Source organism: Juglans regia, chromosome 9, assembly GCF_001411555.2.
Source record: "Juglans regia cultivar Chandler chromosome 9, Walnut 2.0, whole genome shotgun sequence".
Classification (NCBI taxonomy): Eukaryota; Viridiplantae; Streptophyta; class Magnoliopsida; order Fagales; family Juglandaceae; genus Juglans; species Juglans regia.
In genome coordinates this window covers 5,584,985-5,610,242 of record NC_049909.1, presented here as the reverse complement: position 1 = coordinate 5,610,242, position 25,258 = coordinate 5,584,985, and the positions used below count along the sequence as shown (strand labels likewise).

General features: G+C 38.2%; 1 protein-coding gene across 5 annotated transcripts; it reads right to left on the bottom strand.

Annotated features, from left to right (window-relative positions):
• Positions 1 to 1,724: 1,724 nt before the first annotated feature.
• On the bottom strand, positions 1,725 to 24,947 carry LOC108997422 (formin-like protein 20). 5 transcript variants are annotated; one of them, XM_035693795.1, is made up of 18 exons: positions 24,868 to 24,937; positions 24,147 to 24,777; positions 22,101 to 22,804; positions 21,799 to 22,023; positions 19,815 to 21,721; positions 19,508 to 19,637; positions 18,339 to 18,410; positions 15,485 to 15,583; positions 15,263 to 15,304; positions 14,419 to 14,499; positions 14,270 to 14,320; positions 14,108 to 14,189; positions 12,712 to 12,806; positions 12,004 to 12,075; positions 11,813 to 11,929; positions 9,981 to 10,049; positions 9,831 to 9,897; positions 1,725 to 2,725 (listed from the first exon to the last, which is right to left on the bottom strand). In XM_035693795.1, the coding sequence occupies exons 2-18, from the start codon at positions 24,217 to 24,219 to the stop codon at positions 2,574 to 2,576; spliced, it is 4,038 nt and encodes a 1,345-aa protein (XP_035549688.1). In that variant the 5' UTR covers positions 24,220 to 24,777; positions 24,868 to 24,937; the 3' UTR covers positions 1,725 to 2,573. The 5 variants fall into 5 exon arrangements, with proteins under 5 accessions (XP_035549688.1, XP_018829245.2, XP_018829236.2 ...); XM_018973700.2 differs by having other exon boundaries at positions 21,799 to 22,020; XM_018973730.2 differs by having other exon boundaries at positions 2,616 to 2,725; positions 9,831 to 9,892; positions 24,868 to 24,942.
• Between the last annotated feature and the right edge of the window lie 311 nt (positions 24,948 to 25,258).

Sequence of the window (25,258 nt, the reverse complement as noted above, 5' to 3'; positions counted from 1 at the left end):
TTTAAACAGCCTGTTATTTAATTTCCTTGTTATATTTTCAAATTCAATTCAGCTGTCTATGTTCTCTCCTTTTTTCTTTCATCCCATTTTACCATGTACATTGATCTAAGAAAACCGATAAACTTGTATCTTTTTTACAACTTTTTTGGGTACATGGTGATGAAGTGGCATAATTGCATTGGTTGATTATGAAATGAGTTGTAAAATAGTTGTAGATGTATCATTACTCAATTAAGAAACACGCCCTTACTGCATCAAAAAGAGAGCAAGAAATATAAGTTCCAGTACTTTGATTCTAACTCAAGCAATTTAATATTATGTGCCAACTACAAGGAAATTTATCTCCTTTGTGTTTGTGGTTGCGCGCCTGTATGGGCAAAAATGACTAAAGACTGGTTTACGGGCAACCCAGAAGCCAATTAGCCTTCATTACCGCAATAACCATGCCACAGATATGAATGAAGCAAAAGCAAATGGCGGAAGACAGATTGCTAGATTTCACACAACTAAAATTGCCCTTGTCCTGCCCTTTCACCTTTTATATCCACACCCACAACACCTTACTTGACTGAGTTTACAGAGGAAGGCAGTAGTATATTAGGACCAACAAATTTGATGGACAAGTTAATGCACTCTAGTACCTCGGATGGAGTAGAACAGGTGGTGAATGAAATCCCATAGTGCATGTGAAAAAGAAATATTTTCTCTTTATAATAATTCCAAAGAACTCCAATTGTAATATTAACTGACTTTTAGAGTATAGATCTTGATATGACTTGAGTTTTTCTTGAGTCATTACATATTACTCAATGCCCACCATTTGAAGAGTCGTCTCCATGTAAAGCCACCTTTGTCTCTAGAAGGATGATAATTCAATTCTGTCCTTTGAGCTGTTCCATTATATGAAATATAAGAAAAGTAGGATATGAAGTAGCATATGATTGAAAAATGGAGGGTGGGATGGGGTATGGGAATGCTTCCACACATGAAGTTGGAGGCAGCCCATTTTGCGAGATCGTGTGGAATTGACACTCCTGTGAATCTTGGGAGAAAGTCTCTAGTTTGATGCCATGTGTGTTATGGGTTGCTGTGATGACATCAAGCGAGTGGCCTTCTAAGACAAGATTATTTATGCCGACGCTTCCCCTGCACTTAGATTGTCTGGCAGGCTTCCATGTGTCTAGGCAAGGATGATATTCTGATCATCATCACACAGCCACATTGAAATTTATCTTGATGGAGTTTTGTGATCTCCGTGTGTGTTTATGGAGGATTATCATCTCCAAGTGCAAAGAATGATTTGAATGAAGTTTTGATCTTTATCCTCGTGTCCAAAACAATTGATCGTGATCGTTATCTTCTAAGTCGAGTTTGATAAGATTAATAAACATGATCTACTTTCAAGGATGTTGAACTAAGTTCTCCACAAATACTTTTTCATTCACCCTCCTTAATGTAACTTCCCTTCGAGTTTCCAGGATAAGTCCTTGGAAGAGGAAAACCCAAGAGAATAGAGTTTTCTTCTTCATTTTACTTAAAATGGAGAATAGTATTCATACCATTTCTGGACAGACTGAAGCTACATTTGTAGAAGATACGATATTCTCCCTGTTTGGTTGAATGTTGGCAAGTTCATGTTAGAAAATGAAGCATTCAATTCCCAGTGCCACCAATTTATCCCTGTTCGGCTTTCAAGTAGTCTTTCGATTTACAAGCCTAATTGCAGAGGAAACAAGAACCTTTGACATTTCATGAATAAGGATTTTGATAAAGAATCAAATAAAAGGAACAAGCAGCTTCTACTCGCAGCCTATATTTTGATATGTTACAATTGTACTAAGAGAAAGCCCGTCTTCTAACATCTCTTTCTGAACCTGAAACCTATACAACATCTTTCGGGACGGGCTCCTATCAAAATCTCAACTAGAAGGAAAAGAAAAATAACTGACTATTATGTTACAGGAAAAAGAATGACCTCTAAAGTAAGGGTTGAGCTTTGTACAAGGTTTCGTGGTATGGTTGGACCGTGCGCTTTACAATCCCAATGGCATCCGCTCTGGCGAAAAAAAAAATGCCAAATGAATGGTTCAAATGGAAACCAATTCAGTAATGAAACTCTGACCCGAGATTAAGGAATTCGCTTTCAAAATGGTGCTCGAGGAGCCGGATCCTTCACCTCCATAGCATTCGTGCTTCATGGAGTACCATTCTACTCAGTCAATGATGGCAGCCCCAATGTTTGTCAAAATTTGGTCAAGCTGCAAGATTTCTAATGTATTGTTCAGTGGACCATGATCAACTTCTTTTTTTTTTTTTCATAAGTGGACCATGATCATCTTATGGAAGATTATCCCAGCAATAAGACTTCTGCACAGTCAAAATTCTGGCCCACATAGCGCTGCTGCCTCCTTTAAAGCAAGGCTTACTGTTGAACCAATACAAAAGCAAGCCAGGATTCTGACCATCCAAACAAGCTGGTCCTTGACCATCATTTAGTCACCAACACTGAGGCTGAGCTCGGCAGTTCGCAGGAACACAATTTCCTATGCAGGGGTATGTACGTTAATCTTCACCTATCTCACCATCTTCTTCGTAAGGTTAATGCCCTTTGCCTTCTCGATTTCGGCATCCTTCTCGGCTTTCTTTTTCTCCAGTTCAGCCTGTTTGCAATTCTCCTCATGTGCTTTCCGAAACAACCTTACAAAGTTTAGAAGAGTTGCTGTCACTGCATTTATAAATGTAGCATTCAGTTTAATGCATTCTCAGTGTCTCACATAGAAATAACAAATAACGAGGGCCCGCAATAAATTTGACAATCCTGAATGATGGATCAGGATGAACTTATACCATAATTTTTACACCACTCAATCGACTTTCCATTATTTAGGTATTTTGCACCAGGTGTTACTTCAACACAATGTACTTCTGCATGTCTTTACATATCTTGTATATCTGTACTAGAAAGCTCCAAACTTTCTTAGAATCCTCCCCAGTCCCCCTTTAAAAAGGAAGGAAAAAACAATGATAAATCGAAAAGAAAATCTACATATGTTTGTACAAACACAGACTAAAATAGATAGAATAATTGGAGGATAAAATTTGATTCCATCCCCACTCCTTATCCGTTTTCCATTTCTTCTTTCCTTAATTTTCCATTATGACTAATCTTTGAGTTTATGTTGAGCAAAGTATATAGTCCCTTGTACTCGGTTAAATCCTAGTTACTAAATCCTTTTCTTGTCTTCAAAGACTTTCCTCCACCTTTCACTTATCACCACTGGAAATTTTACAAAATTGAGATTCTAGAGGAAGTGGCCCCAACTTTAGATGCTGCTTTTCACGGCGTATGACCACTTTTCCATGGAGGAATATATGGAAGACCAAAGCTCCTCTAAAAGCAGCTTTTTTTGTTTCGACAGCCTCCTTGGGCAAGATTCTTACTACAAACAATCTGGCGAAACGTCAAGTAATTGTCTTGGACTGGTGTTGCGTGTGTAAGAAGAATAGGGAATCAGTAGATTATATGCTTTTACATTGTGAGGCGGCTAGGACCTTGTGGGATGATTTTTTTGCAGGAGTTTGATTATCATGGGTCATGCCTCATAGGCTAGTGGATTTTCTAGCAAGCTGGAGAGGCCTCTAAGGTAATCCACAAGTGGCAGCAATCTGGAAAATGGCTCCTATATGTATGTGTTGGGGCATATGGCTCGGGAGAAATGATAGAAGCTTTGAGGATCACGAGAGGACAATGGATGAGCTTATAGTTCTTTCTTTAAAACCTTGTTCTTATGGGCGGGTCATTGATTTTAATGGACTACATTTCCATGATTTTCTTATTTCGGTTGTAAACCCTAGTTAGGTACTTATCATGTATACTTCATGTTACTTGGGATATGCCTTCTCTTCTTATGAATAAAACTTCTTCATTTAATTTTTTTTTTTAAAAGAAAAGCGAGGTCAAAGCCTCATATTATTAATAAGCCCTCATTGAGGTGGAGGAACAACCAATAAAACCAACTCGGGAAAAAAACAATACATCAATGTCGAATAAAAGATAAGCCTAATTTATCCATGCGAACTAATCCTTGGAGTCTCCCTTGCACCAACTCATCACCAACAAAATCAACTATTCTCCCTTTCAAACCCTCTTTAGCTAAAAAAATCAGCCACCGTGGCTTCTCTATAAATATGCCGAAAACAAATTTGAAGCAAACTAACAAGACTCTTAACTTCCTCCCAAAAACCCCATAAATACCAATAGTGGCACTTACCCGAACTTAGCCATCCCACAACCACACTAGAATCAGACTCCATAAATTCTCTCAACCCAAGTGCACTACACAGCCGCAGACTTTCCAGTAATGCTCTACATTCCGCAACTGTATTTGTGGCGTGACCATAAAAATGCGCAAATCTGGCTATAACTCCTCCTTGTGAATCTCATATAACCCGTCCCCCACCTAACATCCCCGGGTTACCACAAGCCGCACCGTCAACATTTAACTTAAAAGTCCCCTCTATTGGCGGTGACCAGGAAATAAATCTCGGCATCCTCGCATGAACCGGCACAATTTGACAATGTAATTCTTTCAGAATTGCATCATCATAAACACCCATTTTTTTGAATTTCCGAATATTACTAGTAATGTCCATTAAAGTTACCTTAAACCACACGAATGATCGCCCATCGACTGAATTTTTTTTTCCTTCCATCCGGGCTGCACAATGAGCTTTCCATAATTCCCAAGAGATAATAATTGGAAGAATGCCACGAGTCCACCCTACCTGAGTTGCTGCAGAAGAGCGAGACCACCAATAATTCATCATACCATCCCAACTTCGTATATGAGGCAACCGAATACTGCAAATAAGAGCAAAATAATTCCAAACCTGCCAGGGTCCATCTCCTTCACAAAGAATATGATTAATAGCCTCTACTTTTGCATTCATACAGCAGTGACACTTTGAGGCAATTGGAATCCCAAGTTGCTGAATAACATCATCAACCGGTACAGCTCTTCTTCCAATTCTCCAGCATAAAAAAGACATTTTTGGGCACTAACTCTTGCCAAAGCCAACGCCTCCAAGAGTATGAAGTACCCTGTTTCCGAATCACTTGCCACACCAATTTTGTAGAAAACCTTCTGTCTACTGCAAGCTTCCATACACAGACATCCTGTCCTGCACGCAGCCTCACCCCCGCCTGAACAATCTGATCAACAACATTTTCTGGTACTATATCTCTTAGTAATTCACAATTTGGACCCGACTCATTCATCACTTCATAAACTTTTAAACCTGGATCCCCTACCACCGAACTCCTTTCCACCAAAGAACCCACTCCCAACCAGTTATCAAACCAAAAACTTACGTTACCACTCCGAAGCACCCAGCGTGAATTTGCAAGAACAATAGGCAACAACCGCATAACACCTTTCCAAAACCGAGATCCTCTCCCCGAAGACATCACCGATACAATAGGCGTATCCCTCACATATTTTGCAGCAAAAAATTTGGACCACATTGTTACTCCCGAGATTAATTTCCAACCAAACTTCATAAGGAGGGAATTTTGAACCTCACTTAGATTCCTAATACCCAGACCACCTTCCTCTACCGGAAAACAAATTTTTCTCCATGAAATCCATCTCCTTTTCTTTCTATCGAGGCTAGAACCCCATAAAAAATTTGAAAAGATCCCATTCAAAGAGGACAGAATTCCTTTCGGCAAATTTACAACTGAAAGCATGTGAATTGGCATACTATTCAAAACATGCTTTATTAAAATAATCTTATCCCCAAATGAGAGAAGCTTGCTCTTCCAACCGGCTAATTTTTTTTTTTTAACTTTGGCCAATAAAAAATCAAACATCTGTATTTTCATTCTCCCCACGTACAAAGGGATTCCCAAATACATGCACGGCCATACTCCCTTTAGAAAACCAGAAATTTGCTTCAATGCATTTTGCCGCCCAAAGTGAAATATTGGAAGAAAAGAAAATTGAAGACTTATTCGAACTTACCAATTGGCCTGACATTTTCTCATACTTGTGCACCACCTCCATTAAACGCCGCATAGACACCTTGCCACCATTAGCGAACAACAAGAGATCATCCGCATAAAACAAATGAGTAATCATAGAACCCCCATTTGGATTAAAAGGCTTAATCCTTCCCAACTGAAATTCTTGGTTCAACATCCTAGACAACACTTCCTCTGACAGGATAAATAAATAAATAAGGTGAGAGTGGATCACCTTGCCAAAGTCCCTGAGATGCTTTAAAAAAACCTCTAGACCCTCCATTCAACATGATCGAATAACAAGGAGAGGAAATAGAGTTAAAAATAATATTCCTCCATTTTTCTGAAAAACTCAACATACGTAACACCTCCAATAGGAACCGCCAATTCACCATATCATAAGCCTTTGCCATGTCAATTTTTAACATCACATTACCACCCCTAACCTTCCTATTAATCCCATGAATTAATTCCTGCACAAGAGAAATATTATCAAAAATACTTCGACTTCAAATGAAAGCCACCTGTTCAGGCGAGATGAGACGATCAAGTATAGAAGCCAACCGAAAAACCATAATCTTCAACGTGATATTATAAACAATAGAGCATAGGCTAATCGGACGAAAAGGACCAAAACCCACCGGTTCATCTACCTTTGGAATTAAAACCAAATTTGTAGCACCAAAAAAAGTTGTTAACAGTTGTCCCTCAAAGAATTCAATGGCCATACCCAATAAATCAAACTTTACAACCTCCACAGCTTGAATAAAGAAACTAGCCGAGAAACCATCCAGACCCGGGCTACTGTCAGCCAGGATAGACCAAAGTGCCGCTTTTACTTCTTCCATTGAAGGCCTTGCACATAAAGCATCATTCTCCTGTACAGTAACCGAAGGAGACAACAAAGAAAAAGCTTCCTCATCAAAATCCACTATGGACGCTGTTAGTAATTCCTAAAAGAAAGTAACGGCTCCATCATGAACCTCCTTTGAAGACCCTAGGAGCCAACCATCCTCCAGCGCCATGCTATCTACCCTCTTATTGGCCTTTTTAATTCTCAATACCGCATCAAAATAAGCTGAATTGATATCCCCTTCCGCTAACCATTTTCCATGAGACTTTTGACAACTCAAAACTTCTTCATGATGTAACCATTGCAAATGCTTCTGTTTACACAATAATAATTCATTTTCAGCTTGAATAGAGAACTCGTCACTTACAGCTTGTTCTAGTCCAACTATACGGTCTTCAAGTGCTTTTAATTCCACCTCGACCCTACCGAACACTTCAATATTCCACTTCTGCAAAGCCCCTTTGAGAGCTTTAATTTTCAGCTTATCCGAACCATAAAACAGCCCTCTACATTAACATTCCACACATCCTGAACTAGAGAGAGAGAATCTTCATGAGAACCCCACATATGTTGAAAATGAAACGGCCTAGCCACCGTTCCTCTAACTCGCGATAAAGACAGCAACATCGGGCAATGATCCAACGTCGTTCTTGGCAAATATTCAACTTGCACATCGCCAAATAAATTAAGAAAATTTGTGTTCACCAAAACTCTATCCAATCGAGCCCATATACGTCTCCCCCCAATCTACCATCACACCAAGATAGCCGATGGACCTCAAAAGGAAGATCAACAAGGCCACATTCATGAATACAATCATTAAACTCCACCTTCACCCTTGATGGCTGCAAAATACCTCCAACATTTTCCGTGTCATTCTGAAAAATATTAAAATCCCCCCTACAAACCACAGAAAACCATTTGCATTCTGTCCACACAAAAACTCACACAACTCCAACCGTTTAATACGGAAGCAACTAGCATAAACAAAAGTTGCTAACACACGGCAATTCCCATGAACAAACCAGCCACTAATCGCTTGATCCGACACTGCTATCACTTCAAAATCCAAACCATCTGCCCAAAAAATCCATATTTTCCCCCCAACCTCAGCATTATTAAAAAAATTAGGCAACTTCAACCATCTTGCCCATCTACTACATTTATTTGCACCCAGAAAAGGTTCTAAAAGAGCTACCACCGAAGGACGACTTTTATTTAAAATACGCCGAAGCCTACTCTTCGACGAAAGAATTCCCCTAATATTCCACGTAAGTATGTGCATCATAAATCAAATAAATTTTTTGGAATGAGTACGCCGCTCCAAAACAACAATGGATTTTTTCTTTACGGACTCCCCTCAGCTTTTTTAACGGGACATTCATATCCGGATCCGAATCAAAACATTTGGCCGCTAACTCATTTAATTCTTCCTCCGGCTCCCCATCTGAAACTGCTTGACCATTAACAAACAGCCCCCTCATCATCATAATCCTCCACCCCCAAGACTCTTCTCTCTGCCAAACAGCCAAGCTCAAATTCAAGAGCTTCATCAACCAGTTTCAACAAACTACGGGGAGATCGTTTTGCAGAAACAACAACCGGCTCCTCATCAATATCATCCTCCGTAATCTCAAACCAACTTCCACTCCATTCCTGCCCACAATTCCGTTGAACCTGATTCTCTGGGTATGCACCATTATCTACTTGTAACGCTAAATCAGCGGACTGGACCTCTTCAGACGGCGCCAAGACTTTATCATACAACTCTCCAGAAGGTGCCACAAAAAGAACCGTATGAGGTTCCACTTGCAACTCCTCCCTTCTCTTCCGCACTTCCCACAGAATAGCCTCTCTACACAAGTTTGGTTGATTCACCACTCCCATATCCTGGTTCTGCAACGGCCTCTCGTCATCTCGAGGACCCACTTGCTTCCAAATCTGTTTAGGCTTTACTAAATTCCCATCCTGAGCACTAGCCACTGTCTTATCCTTAGCCAGTAATCTATCTCTCTTCTAGCATTTGTTCTCTTAAGTGTCCATGTTTTTTACAATGCACACAAAACAAAGGCATCAACTCATAAAAAACCTCTTGAAAATGACTCTGCTCCAGCCCCGGCACACCCAACCAAAATGAGTGCCGCAATGGTTTTGAGACATCCATTTCAGCACAAATGGTGAATAAAACTTCTTGATTACCTATCAAATTTTTTTAAAAAAGTTTCTTTGTGTGGAAGGCGGCTCTTCAGGAGATTTTGACTTTCAATAATCTAAGTAAGAGAAATGTCATAGTGACAAAATGGTGCCGCATGTGCAAAAGAAGGGGGCAATCTATCGATTACTTATTCTCTATTGTGTAGTGGCAAGTGCGTTGTGGAATTTGGTTTTAAGCCTTTTCAGAATAGAATGGGGCCTTCCTGAAGGTGATAGACTTTATAGATTGTTAGAGTGGGTCAATTGGGAGGTCACAATTTTAGTCGCTTGGGGGGTGATCCCATTTTTCTTAATCTAGAGCATATGAAGAGAGCTGAACGCAAGATGCTTTGGGGATATATTATTTTTCTGCTATTTCAGAATTTTATGGATTTTTGTTCTTCTAATCATTCAAGAAGTTCTCTCTTGAAGGCATCCTGTGTATTAGGTTACGCCCCTCTACACTTAAGAAACTGTATTTTTACTAATCAAAAACCAAAGAAAAGAAGTTAATTCCCAAGGTATATCCAAGACATGATGCAATCATTCAATTCCGCTGAAAATAGCATCCAAACTATATCCAGCCAAAAATGAAAACCACATCTAGCCAAAAATCATATATCAAGTCCATAAAGGATAAACATGGATTAGACCACTTTCTCTATTTAATAAAACCAAGAAAGATCTTAAGAGGACTTTTTGATCCTGTGAAAAAAAAAAAGCCTGCGACTTATTATTGCTTTATTAAAAAGTAGGACTTACCTTGCTCGAATGGGCAACGGGTAGGATCCTCACCGAAATAAAGTGCAAGTGCATCTGCATTTCTACCCTGTCCACCAAAGAAAGATTAAGGGCATGATCTTCACTCCATTAGATAATGTAAAATAGAAGTTGTAGATATCATCGACATACCACCACAGAGTAGAGATTTGTAACGGATGTCACCTCTGTCTCAGCAATGCCAACGAATTCTTTCAATGTCTATAGTAAAATAGCAAAAACAATCAGGGAAAAACAGAAACACAAGAAGATCCAGCCAAAAACAAAAAGATGTGCATATACCAAGGCAACTAAAAACTCAATAGATAATATTTTTCCTGGACAGAATGCAATGATTTGGAAGGACATTCTGAAGGGCAATAACTTTATGGCCAAACAGTTCATAATAAAGACCAATACCCCCAAATCATATAACAAAATTTATATCCAAATCTTCATTGCGCATCAAAGTCCAGATTCATTCAATTATAACTATCTATATTAACCTAAGAGACATTTTTATTTGTAAACAAATGCAGCAGACAGAAAATCCTTGGAAAAGAAGCATATCCGTCCCTAGCAGAAGTGCAGATATCTTCAATACAAACACAAAAACAGAATAGACATGCAGTGCCTCTGAACAGTCGGCAGAAATGCAGACACGATCCCTAGCAGAAAAAATAAAAATATAAACACAGAAAACATGAAGGAAAAGCCGCAATCTTGGAGAAGGATGCCCTTCATGATTGGACAACCTTGGGACCCATGATAGGTTCACAACCCATCATTGAGCAGCCAGCAGGTCTCAAGTCTTTCTTAAGGAAAAATACGACATGTATGAATAGTAAATATATCAATTAAAACATATCCGAAGTGTACTTAGGAAATCAAAGCATAACAACTTATATTACAATTAATGTAACACGTTGGGTGACCTAATTAGACCTGTGATAGTGAACACTGAAATGAAAGTCTACATATGTTCAAGTGGGGCTCCAAGTACAAATTGTACGTATAATGTGTAAAACTTTGAAGAGAACTTGTAATGAGAACAGACTCAGTTCTTAACCACATGGTACTGCATCCCCAAAAGGAGATGTAAATTGGGTCAAGTCCAAGCATCATGCAAAATAAATATTCAAGAAAAATGAAAATCTCTAGAACGTCATATTTTTGCCTTTGAGGCTTCTGAGGCATGTAACAATTACTTACTCATTATTCAACTACAAATTAGACGTGCTACCTGAATGTCAATGTACCATCACCGACGACAAGTAATTCTTCTCTTAATAAATTTCTCCAAATAGTAATTCCCTAAATTCTTAATGCACAAAATGCAATGGGGGCATAGATATAGACTCTAGTCAACTAGCACAGATATTCACTAATCCTCCTAAAAGAGCAAAACCAATATAAAACCACATAGGATGCCAATTCGTCCAGATTAATAGCTGTACAACAAATATAATAGTAACTCAAAAGCTCTACATAACTCCTTCATGCCTGCCATGACAACTGAAGTTCAATTCGTTCACAATTTCTCTTAATTTCCCAACTTCATGCCATGAATAAATTTCCTGTATTCGAACTCCACACTTTGGAAGTGGACCATAACGAAAAGGTTTTGTTTTTCTTTTGTTTTTATCAGTGACCATAAGGAAGAGGTTTAGAAGGTATAACTTGAAATGTTCTTATTCTTTTTCCTGCTCATGTTTTTTTCTATTTATTAATTAAGGGAAAAAGTGTTCTTTATTTGTGTCATTATATATATCCATTTGAATAATTGACAATTCATTGATTCTCGATCTTTTTTTAGACAAGTAAATAATATTAAGAGAACATGAGTCAAGCAGGTAGCTGAACTTTTAAAAAAAAAAATGTCGAGCCAATGGACGCAAACAACTGAAAAACTGAACATCAATAGAAAACTAAATGTTAAATTATTTAAGAATACGTAATATTACAAAAAAAAAAAAACTACAAACCTTATGGAAAACTTCAGATACAGGACCATCATTTTCAGATGCAGTCAGCTCCTGCCTAACCTTTTCTAGTCCCTTGATTATAGCTTGCATTTCTTCTGCTAAAGACTTCAATTGTATCTTCAAGGAAGAAAGAAAACCATATAAGCATCATCTAAAGACAATATTCATACCATCAAAAAATAGATGGTTACCTTAGATGCACCTTCAAGGCTAACGAAGTCCAAGTGAAAATCAAGAAGTTCTGGTGAATTATTCGCCAAAAGCTGAGCAACAAGAAAACCAAATTTGAGATTAAGTATAAAAGACTAATCGCCAATCCAGCAGTGAAATTATGTGCAGCAAAACTTGGTGAGAAAAACACATCTGACCAGCAGAATAGGTTGCACCAAGACCGGTAGAGCACTAGAACAAACTAACCAAAACTTCCTAGGCTTTTTGCTCTATTGTTAACAACAAAGTACTAAAAAATTCTATCTCATGTATCCTTCCTGAGAGTTAAGCTGCTGTAACATTTTTTTAGAAGTAATTTTACAATACCTTCTGGGCTTCTATGGGCTTCTTGGGATTTGACCTCTTGGAAATGGAATTTTTTAAAATGCGACACAGAGAAACAACACATTATAGACAAAAAAGTATCAGCCTAAGCACGATGCATGAACTTTTCATACTGACACAACTAGAATTGAATACTCAATTCATTTTAGGCCAGTTCATTAGCCCTTGCTACAGTTCTAGACTGATGTTCCACAAAATCAATTAGGTTAACTCAGCTAAGAGATGCACTGGACCAGCCCAACCTGACCCCTGATGCAACCCTAAAATTCAGAACAGCGTCTCCTCTCTGAGCCAAAGAAGATATACTGATATGTATAATTGACAGAAAAATACAGGATCCATACCTTGCAAAGATAATGCATGAGTGTCATCTTATTGTTAGAAGCACGTGTATCAGTGAGCTTTAGAAGACTGTCCAACTTGAATCCAATTGCAGAGCCTGTATGATTTGGGATCATACAGAATTAAGATGAATAAGGTCTGAAAAATTCCCTAATCTTGAAGGTTTATAAGATATGACATCAATTAAAAAGCAGAGGATCTAAAGAATATGGTCCAAGTTATGTAGGTTGTGCAACAATGATTTAAGAAAAGAAGGGAACTATAATCCATAGACAAGTTTAGCTTCTTCCTTTTCCTTTTCAACTTCAATTTCATAACTGTTCAATCATTCAGTACAACGAAGAATGTGCCTCTAGAATGGAAGTTGCACAAAGACTGCCATACAAAAACTCATTCCACAATTAGTAGGTGGCAGTAAATTCCAAGAAGGTTTTTCTCTTCACAATAGCTCACAATGTGTAAATTGCAGAAAGGGAACAAACAAACGATCGGAAGAATTTTCAACTAATCCTTACTCTTCTTTCTAAAGCCAGTACTTTGAATCTTATATCAGTAACATAAGTCAACTAAAATCCAGTCAATAAGCCATCAAATGGAACACAGAAATAATAGCATCCAACAGATATAATTAGGGAATCCAAGGAACACTTCATTATGGTTTAAGCACACATAAAACTCTTGATGCTCTCCAAATTACAACCAATAGTCGTCAACCAGTGCGATGCATAGGAATAATTAAAGTAACATAGTTAAAAGGTGAGGAAGCTAACAGGGTAAATAACGAATAGTCAATAGCTACAATAAGATGAAATCCTTTTTCTTTGCTGGAAAAGTGATAATCAAATAATAGAAGCGTTACCTGGTCGGAAAGCCAAAGCGACAAGTAATGAGAAATCAATAGCCACTATAAATGAGAAGTTATTTTTTCCTCTCGACTGAATTAGTAATCATAAAATGTAGGAAACTTTTCGTCCTCAAACCTCTTTTAATTTTAATGTCGATAAATCAGGTGGATTTATTATGGTAAAAAAGGCAATACAATGAAAGGTCTTTTTAGTATGTGAAGGGTTGTGATAGGTCGAAAAAGTAAAATGAAAAAAATAAAATAAAATGATGAGGTGGTTCAATAGAATACAAAGAGGATGCTTCATAAATTATATAGGTAATAAATAGCTATTGTTAGTCATTAGTCTGCACTAAAATCAGCCATGCCAATGCCAAAGAGTATTAGAATAGTAATAGTCCATGGGCATTCAAAAACATGTCTTTAAAAGTCTTTGCAAATTATTCATGACGGAATGGCATATAAGCCTCCTTTGTCAAGATAGAACGTAACCTTCCAATATTTCTTGAACTAATAAATGACTGTAAGAATTAGGCAATAATTAAACTCCTTACCCCTTGCAGTTCCTTGGTTCAATGTATTCCCTATAAAAAGAATAATCTTCATAACTTCCTTCAGTTTGACTGATTTCCTCACCTAATTAACCAACAAAACACTACCTAAGCTGAAAAGAGAAGCACAGAAACTGGAAAGACTTGCAACCACTAGTGACATACCTCTTCGCAAGCAGAATTTACAGTGTTCAAACTCTTTTTAAATTCTGAGATCTGAAAAGGGGTTCAACAAGGAGATGACTATGTCAAAAAAGACTTATTCATGAGATTTAAAAATTTACCAAAATCAAGCATGGCAGTAACCACCAAACCTGAGAGCTGAACTGAATCTTGAAAGAAAATACTCGTAATTTCGACTCAACCCGAGGTACTTTCATCAGCTCCAAAAAGTACTGAAATACATATATACACACACATGTAAAATAACAAAGCTTTACATATATGTTAAAACCATGTATTCAACCAAAAACAGCCATAAACAAGTGATGCTCCAGAATTTCAATGAACGCCGTATAAAAAACAATCAAACAAACAAACAAAATCAGAAGGCATTTTAAAAAGTTTTATTTCCTCTCTCCCTCTATTTTGGTATGGAGCAAGCAAGAATAATAAAATATGAGGACGACGGGGATTTTTTTCTTGCTACCAAAAAGGAAAAGTGAGGTTTTATATCAAGTGAAAAATGAGAAAAAACAAAAGATATATCATCCACCGCCCTTTCTTTCCTCCCGGCTATTCAAACAATTTCTCACTTAAACAGATCAGTAAACTGAATAATTGACATAGACAGCTAGTCATTCTTGTTAATAACTACAACAAGATTTTACATCAAGTGAGAGAGAGAGAACCCACTAAAACAGAAAGGCAAAAAGACTGCATAGTATCCAGAGAACTTTCTCACTGATTCAGTGAGATAAATATTCACCATTAACTTGTTCTAATACACACACACACACACAGAGAGTTATGTAAACAACTTTAAGATCAAGGAAGACAAGACCAGATCAAAATTCAGAAAGCTACATGAATAAAACACTAATGCATAAATCACCAAATTATATCATTTATCCAGTAGAATAAATTCACATGTTCAAGATTGTGACCAGAAAACATATAAAAAAACATGAAGTGGTCAAAAAAGAAACTTTGGCAGACCTGTTCGCACTTTCCGAGGTTCTCCTTGTCACCAGTGTAGCCCTAAATAAACAATAAAACAAATCAAAATTGAACAAATAGAAGTACAAAAAAAAACAGTGCCAAACTATATACTCATAAGCAGAAGAATATAACACAAAGACTCTTCAATATAAAAATTCATCGACAAATTGCTGACAAGATATTATTAAAAAGGAATTATAATTTATTTGAAACCATCACCTTTAGAAGTTCCATCTCCTCTTTGGTGGGACAAAATTTTATGAGATTTTCCACCTGGTCAACATCTAATACTGATTCATCCATTGCAAGAACTGCAGCCTGACAATATGCTTATAATAGATTGTTAGCAAATACCTAGTGGGAAGTTAGGAACATTGTTCAGGAAAAAGAAAAAGAAAATATTACCAGCTCAACCATAAAACCCAATCAAATCAGAGCTTCAATTTAATTTATACCTAATTAGTTGCACCACTATGACACTTAAAGGACAAGATCACAAAGGAGCCATTACCACCTCAGAGTCTCACTTCTCATCTACCCATAATGGCTTATAACGCATGAGAAACCTACTCAGTTGCAGGAATGCATTAGCAAGCTTAAAAGCACCAAGGAAAAAAAAAAAAGGAACTACAGAACAGCATTAAAGGTTATTTAGCGTGGCAAGGTTTACCTAAGTGAAAAAGAAACAAAAGCCCCATTACCCCATGGTATAATCTTTCCTCAAACTTTCAATTTAACCCCAAAGCATCCTACCATCCTTAAATCCATCAATGAGAAGGGATATTCAAAATAATACTAATTATAATTGTATAAAGAATAATAATAGAAACCAGAAATGGAAAATTAAGAATAACAAAAATATATTATTTTTCATACATAAAATAAGTTCTATTAATCATGACAAAAAGATAAGAAGACAAATTCAAAGTACACAAGGAATAATATCATTGGAAACACGTAGTTAGACAGAGAAGAGAGCTAGTCCTGAAAACTAATGCTAGAGAGACATATATTGGCTGTCATCCATTGATAAAGTGCACTGAAAAAGAAAGCCACGGGCTCTTCAGTGGTCCTTATGAGTCCTCAAAGCTTCATTCATTTCTCTCCCTCCATATGCTCCATGATACACAAATCAGGATCATTTTCCATAAGGTTGCATTTTGGTGCCTACCAAACCACTCCTCCCTAGGATGCTGAGAAAGACAGATTGAAATGGAAGTTCGAGGACTGCCTAGGCATTACCCAACTTAACTTATAAAGGCTAAACCGAACTTGCCATAATGTGCTAGCAACGTAATAGTGAAGTAAAAGATGATCAACAGACTTTTTTTCCATTCCGCTAGCACATGCAACACCATTCTACAACTATAATACGACTCTTCCATAGATTATTCCAAGTACAGATCTTGTTGAATGCAGCCATCCAAAGAAAGAAGCTCACCTCAAGGGAGCCTCGCTCCTCCACAGAGAGGTACTGCTATCCTGGGGTACTAATGCAATATAGAATGAAACTTCATACACCCTTATCTTAGATAGACTCCATCCTCACAATTACCACATTCCAAACTGATTCAGGATTAAAAACAAAGGGTAAGATGAATTTTACTAGCATCCTCAATTTTGTTCTCATGTTGATCAGCTGGCACCAAGAAATTGAAAGTTCACCGACAAGTATTCAATATAATATTAAGGTGGACATAAGAGTAAAACACCATGCCTCTTGGCCATTGAAATCATCGAAGTCCATTTAGTTTTGTACTAACATTATTCTATAACAGAGCCCAAAATATACAATAAAATAAAATGACAGTAACAAATACATGCATGCACATGCACGATTGTGCACACAACCAATAGACCATTACCAAATACAATTTTTCGGCAACCATTAAAATAGTTTTCTGAGTTTCTGTTTTTTCTTTCCAAATCAAGAGTATAACCATTAAATTGCAGCAATGCTCTTATCATGCTGCAGAAAGTGTTCTCAAGAGCAACTTTCTAAGAGCAAAGCTTAAAAGGTCTTGATGCATGTGCACTTGCCATAGTTTTAAAAATGAATTTACCTAGGACAGTCAGTTTCCTATAAACACAAATCAAAACTTCAGTGAGATCAACTAGGCACCTTAACGTGAAGAGATCACATACTGCCTCCTAGCAGTATTCAATACATTCTTCAACCAAAAGTTATCACACTTCTATCTTCTAGCGCCAAACCTTGCTGGCAGTTGGCATACAACAATTTTTTCTCTGAAATAAATAAGGGCATAGCCCCTATACAGAGTCCACATTTGTCTTGAACCAATTCTTGCTTTGATAGTTTGAACTTTGAAGTCAAAGTCAGGTCAACAAATGTCAATACAAGATATGCTTGGTTTAACATGTTCAGACCTATTTTTTTCCTAAAAATTTAAATTTTAGGATTCATGCATAACCATATATTTCCAGCTCATAAAATTTAGTGCCAGTTTCACTAAATACCTAAATGTTCCCCAAAACACTTTGCATTATTCTTTTAACCATTTGCAGGATCCCATATATCGAGTGACCAAATTTTATAACCCAAGTGATGAAGACCTGTCTAGTTTTTTTCCCAAGACTCACTTTTATGGAGCTAAGATATATTAGCAATGCAAAATTTTGCTGGAATCATTAGGTTCAAATTTAGATTGGTAAGATATGCAAGGGTCAAATAAAAGCCACCCTATATGTTTTCTCAAAGGCCACAAGTTGGTGTATAACTATCAATCAAAGCTTTATTGTGTTCTTTCATGGTCCAGTCCACATTTGCATTAAAATGATTGCACAAACTTCAGGCTTGGAACAACCCTTGCAGCTAAGAACAACAGCCTTTTTTGCCTTTAGTACTAATGAAAGAATAATCATGTTTCAATATTACGAAATAAAATAAAATAAAATAAAAGGAGTATTCTTCTACCAGGACATGAAATCCGACAGAAAAGCAAGAATGCACTGCATTAACTCCATGTATCCATTTTAGGGAGAAAATTGTCGCTTCGTCCGCAAATTATGAAAGTAATCAAACTCATATGAAAGTGAGGACCATATAGCTCACCATCATATCAGAAAGCGGCATCTTAACTTTTGTAAGCATAATTTCAGTGTTGTTGGCTCTCCTCAGGTCAATCTACAATCCATCAAACAAGTTTAAAGAGAAATAATATCAGAATACCATATTGCAGAAGTGCCAGGGGTTAAATTCAGCTTTAATCATCGACAGTCAACAAGTATCACCAATATAAACCCACTGAATTTCAACCAAATAAAATCTACCATAAGTACAGTAAGAAAATGGGTTACAGATATCTTTGAATCATTATATAGTTATTTCCACCATCAACTGTACACCTCTCTTTTTTTCAGAACATATTAAGTGAAATATACACACCCTACATACACCTTTATGTTTTCCTTTTCTTTAGCAGAAAAGATGACAAATATTAAATTTTTGCACATAGAAAGACGCTATGGCATGCATCTTTCTCAGTCATGTGCATGAATGCCAATTTATACATGCAAACAAACTTCTAGAGAAGAATTTATGACTAGCATCTATTAAAAATTATATAAAGATTAAATCTGATGGTCTTTGGAACAAATGCTAACATAAATTAGCTTTACCAACATAAAGGATCAGAATTTTAACTAAGAGGAATGGAGTGCTAGCTCTGTTCTAACAATCTGAAAGCTATCAAAAAATGATATTCCTTAAATTTCTTGTGCCAAATACTAGACTGATATGACTATCTCCTCACAAATTTAGCTCTTATTGATGCCATTAATCAAGTGATAAACCCTAGGGGTTGGTTCAAGCGGTGAGAGCCTTGGTCTTGGTGGTATGCTCCCTCCAAGTCTAAGGTTCGAATCCTCTTGGGTGCAAACAATTTCTAAGGACCATCAAATTGGAGGAATTTCCCCTTGAATTACCCGAGGTGCACTTGCGGGAAACTCTTTGTTGAGGGCTTGTGCACCCTTGGTATTAGTCAGGACTTTGTTTTCGGACACCCGGTGCCAATAAAAAAAATTATTCAAGTGATTGAAAATTTAAAATTGGCTCAAATCAAGAATCCATCACAAATCATAGTAGAGGAGAATTTTTAATTCTATCTAAGATTATGGGAATATGAACAGTAGAATCAGCACTCTCAAACAACTGAACTTCGAGGACACTGTCAAAGGGAAAAAACAAAGGATTTCAAGGACACCATAGAAATATCAGATTACCAGGTGGACTTTGTCAGTTTTGGATCCAACAGATTTGCGCCGTGCCCCAGCTTTACCTCCTGCATCAGCAGGTTTTGGAACTGTTGCGGAGAAAAGGCTCTCTAACTCTGACACATCAAATCCTGGGGCACTAAGATAAAAGAACAAAAAATTCACCGACTATGAAAGTAAGAACCCTGAATTTTATATATAAAAGAAGGAAAACATATGATCTGTTGGAACTGAAGCACCACTATTCATGGGGGGGAAAACACATCAGCACTTGATCTTAAGTAAAAGATTTGATCAGCAAGAAGAGTTAGAATACATTTGAGAGTCTCCATATCTTTGCAATTCTTCCCATAAACTTCCTTGCAAAGCCCTGGTTACCTTGCTCCAATGCAAAGGCTTCAATGAGGATCTTCGAGGAGCTGTAGTAGTCGCCCCCATCCCTAAAGGACGTGAAAGCCCACGCCCTCTCCCTAAAGACAGGCCTCTTGCATCAGCAGTAGCATTTGGTCCTTTGGCACCTAATGGCGGAGGTGGAGGTACACCACCTGGAGGCCTAGGTGGAGCCGGAGGGCCAGGCACATGAACTCCAGGCAGAGGTGGAGGGGGTGGTGCACCAAGTGATGTGGGAGGTGGGCCTTGACCTATAGGAGGTGGCGGAGGAGGTGGTGCTCCACGGATTGGAGGTGGTGGTGGTGGTGGTGCTCCACGCATTAAAGGAGGTGGAGGTGGAGGTGGTGGTGGAGGAGGTGGGGCTCCATGAACTGGAGGTGGTGGCGGAGGAGGTGGGGCTCCATGTGCTGGAGGGGGCAGGGGAGGTGGGGCTCTTGCCACAAGTAATGGTTGTGGTGGGGATCCAAATGGTGGAGGCAGTTTTGGTGGAGCTCCATATAAAGGAGGTACGGGTGGAGGTGGAGGTGGAGGTGGAGGTGGAGGTGGAGGTGGAGGAGGAGTGCACACTCCTACTCCAAGGTTTGGTGCAGTATATGTGCTCAGAAAAGGGGGAGGTGGAGGCGGAGGCGGAGGCGGCGGAGGAGTTGGTGAAAGGAACATGGTAGCACTATTCTGCCTTTTAAGAGGTAGAGGTGGGGGTGGAGGTGGAGGTGGAGGTGTGACACCCACCTGCAAAGGTTGGGAAGGCGATGAAGGATACATGGATGGAAAGGTTGAAAACGAAGGGGTGTTATAATGTTGTGGTGGTGGAGGTGGTGGGGGAGGAGGGGGAACTACTTGCTGCAGGTTAATATGTTGTGCTTGAGTTTGTGGGGATGAATATGAATCTTTAATTGATGGTACCAATGATGGTGGGCATGAAGCAACTGCCTCTTGGGTAGAACCTGAAGGCTTCACAGGATCCACCTTACAACTTTTCAGACCATTGGTCACATCAGTTGAAACCACAGTGGTGGGGGTATCAGAAGAAGCTTTTAATTTGGGAACTGCGTTAGAATCCTTTGAAGGAACATTAACACCAAGAGCAGCTGGTGCACTGTTATATCTTGATGGTGGATATGATACATGCATTGAATTAGTATAAGAGCCTTTGTTAGGAGGGATCCACCTAGATACTGCATTTGGCTTTGCCAGTTTTGCATGAGACTCTTGCTGTTTAGTCTTTTGTTTGGCAACAACTGAATCTGCAGCTGGTTTTGTGCTGATTGTAGGCTGTTTCTTAGGCACATTAGGAAGAACTTTCTCTGATTTTTGTCTGGGGACATCAGCAGTCAACTTTTTCTGGGGAACCCTGGAATCTAAAGTCTTCTGTGCAAAACTGTTTCCTCCATCACCCTTGTCTCCCATCTCATCCAATTTGCCACACAAATCTTCCACCACTTCCTTGGTTTCCAGACTTGGCTGCATATCACCAGCAGCTAGTATGAAATCTAGCTTGATATCACCATCATCAACACCAATGTCCTTCACCAAATGATCAGAACCCACCTTCTCATCCATCTTATATTTCACATCATCAACACCAATGTCCTTCACTGCATCAATACTAGAAACCAACTTTCCATCCCGTTTGTGGGTTCCATCATCTGATGCACAGTCTTGAAATGCGTAAGGATCCAAATCCCCCTTCCCTTCCTGCCCATCAACTACATTGCTAAAAATCTCTTCCACCTCAAAAAATTCCTCAGGTGAAGCAATTTCTGCCTCATTTCCTTCACTGGCTACGACTGTAGTAAGAGCAGGCACAACAGCATCAGCATCCGAAAAAAGTACCTGATACACATATGAGAATGTATTCAACACCTACAGCTTTAGGAAAAGACACTAACAGAAAAGTCACAACAACTTACCTCTGCGCTAAAGTCCTTCGGGAATTGGTCCTTGGCATCCCATGGAACATCAATTTCATTGCGGTTGAGCATCAGAATGTTTGACCTCACAAATGCTGTGTGGAACATAACTATGAAGATCATCTCCTCATGTACCAGATCTTCATCCAAATGGATGCACTCAAGAACAATATCCCCTTGAACACGGCAATGGATATCAATTTTCACTAGCATACACTCTCCCTGCTGTTAAAGTTCATAAGACCACTTACATATTTGGTAAAATCTAATTTCCACTTTCAGATTTGTGACTTAGGAATTACCTGTAGATAGTGGCGCACATTCTTTTTCGTCTTTGAAGTTGAAAACAAAAGCTTAGAACTTCTATTAGCTGGTGTTGAAGGGTCCTGACCATAAACACGTATAACAGGCCTGCAACCTTTCCCCCCATCAAATAGTGGAAGGACTCTCAGAATCAGGCAATCCAGAAGTAAAGGTGTATCTGATGGAGGCCAATCAGAACCTATATTTCTTCTAGATATATACTGAAGATATCTCAGCTGAGAAGGCTGTGGGTTTAAAGGAGACAAAAGATGAAGAAGTTCGTTTGGAGCTTGCTTGTAGACCATGTCAAGAGTCTTCTGCTCCCCACTGTACTGTTTTCGGTATAACAGAAGACCTGCTAGCATGAATGCAAGCACAGGCCATCCTCCTCTTTCACAGTGCATCAACAGCACATTTTGTTGCCCTTCCAATGACAACCAACTTTCACTTGATCGAAGGAAGTGGTGGATCATCTCCAATGGCAGAAGAGGACACCCTTCATAGTGTTGAGGGTAATCCATAACTGTCATGTCATATTGAGACAATATATCTGAAATTTGACTTCGCCTCTCCCCTTCTCTAAAGTTAAACACCATGAAAGAAGCATCAGGAAAGTGGTCCTGTAACTGAGCTACAATGCCACCCATGTACACTCTGTACTCATCTTCTTCCAAGACATCCGTGGAGAAGCAACAATCAAACACTAGAAAAGAAGAAAAGAGAAATAAGACAATCAACAACCATAATTGGTATATGGTCTTCAAAAATCAAATAAGGAGCTAAGAAGAAACTTAAGAATTCTGACTAAACTCATGGTGCATAGTGACCCAAAATAAGACAATCAACAACCATAATCGGTATATGGTCTTCAAAAATCAAATAAGGAGCTAAGAAGAAACTTAAGAATTCTGACTAAACTCATGGTGCATAGTGACCCTCAAAGTTTTTTTTTTTTTTTTGTTTGCCAATAAACGAGAATTTTATTAATGATATAAATAGAAATAGCCCAAAAAAACTCCTCACGTAAAATAGAAGAAACTGGGACAAATACTGCTTAACATTTGTGTTCAGAAAAGCTTTTTTTTTTTTTAAGAAGAAAAAGCAGCTACAAATAGCTAAAGTAAAAAAGAAACAGTTCTAAAACATATAGAAACCATCAGTCCATGCCATAAAATAAGCTTTAGCAAAATTACGCAATAAATTACAGCTCTTGCTAGCCATAAAACAAGACCCATAGTCTTGAAATTGATTTAATAAAAAATAAAAAAAAAAAAAAAAAGCAATGGCATATTTGTTTCCCAAAATGTCGAGCAAAACCATCCTCATTTGTCAGATCTATAGAGGTCCAAATTGTCCACAAAAACTTAGACCCCAAATTGATGCTCCTTACCGAACGGTTGCTTTGTTTTCCAGAGCCTCTTCAACTATTCATCATTTTCGGGCCTACTTCTATAAATTTTGTTCCCTCCCAAGTATCAATTACTGTTAGTGCCTCTACCCCTAAGCTCGAGTAGATGCATACGCAACATTAAAAGAATAATCCGCTAGATATACAGTTGAATTTGATCTGCTCAATCCAATTCCTGGTGCTTTCTAGTCCCTGCCTCAGTTATATTCCCACCCGATGAATCCGAACAATAGAACACGATATAAACAAGCAGGAAACTACTTCACCAGCATTTGTCTAATCACCGAGGGAAGAAAGTTATGCTACATACTACACTCTCATATGAGGAAACTACTTAAGAAACAGAGCGCCAAAACAAAAAGAGAAGAGAAGGAAGAAAAAAACACCACAATTGAACCATATTCACAATGCATTCTGCAGTATCTTAAAATGCAATGGAACTCCCAAAGCGGGACTCATTGGAACCTAAGTTGCACATGGAATTACAAAACTGAGCATTTTCTCAACTTCACGAAGACGACAGAAATGGCCGAAAGCTCGAGAATTACACCATTACTAGGGCACTCAGAAGGTGGACACACGACAATAAAAAGAAAAGGAAAAATGGGGAATGATTGAAACGGTTAAAAAAAGTTACCGTAGACCCTTTCGGAGATCTCAAGAAGCCGATCCGGAGGCTTGCGGTAGAAGAACCTTCTGAACAGCGCCATGTGATGGCGCTGTTTCTCCCTCGATCGGATCCAAACCGATAATTCGAATCAAAACCAATCTAACAACCAGAGAGATCCCAAAAGAAAACCAGCCAGATCTCGAACTTCCCGAATTGGTGAACACACTCAAAAGCTTGTCTTTTCACCAAATTCAGCCCCTCCAATCAAACCCAATTCCGAAACTCAGACAAAGGAAAGCTAAGTCCAGGCAGAATCCGATAGTAGTCCAACAACACCACGGATAGATAAAAATAAACAACAAGCTCGGCACCAAAAAACAAATAGAAAGAAATGGGGAATTGAAATCGAATTCAAAGGACTTAAGAGTGTATTGGGGGAGTGATAGTAGGTGGGAAAATGTGGTTTTTTTCAGCAGATGATGAGGAAAGTGTTAAAATCCAGCGGAATTCAGCAATGTCTCGTGTGTGTGTGTGTGAGAGAGAGAGAGAGAGAGAGAGAGAGAGAGAGAGAGAGAACTAGACAGTGTGAACTGAAAAGGAGCAGACTGTATTGGTATTTTAGACAACTTTTTTCTCCTCTCTCCTCTCCTCTCATGTCCTGCGAACAACAAAAACAAAGATCACAAAAAATGAAATAGGACAGTAGCAGACAGGGAGACAAACGAAATAAAGAAACGGAAAAACATACGAAGTTTGGGGTGAAGTAATAAGACCGGTCGCAGTGAATTTTCATCATTTGACCTCGTTAGCCGTCTTTCAATTAACGGAAACTTCTTGGCGCGGTGGTCCGGATTTATATAATTGAAAAATTCAACCTACCATCCCTCGTACTGCACATCATTACGTGATAAATTATATTTAAATAGAATCATAAAAATAATAAATTAAGTATGAATATGTGATATAGAGATGATAAATAATATTTTTTAAATTATTCGTAAATAGATGAATAAAAAATACTAAATTTTTTTTTATGGGCAAATTAAAGTTTGTGAAAAAAAAATCCATCTCTATAAAGATATAAGTAAAAATATTGTTGAAATCTTGAAGGCATACAAAAATTTAAAATATCGTGACAG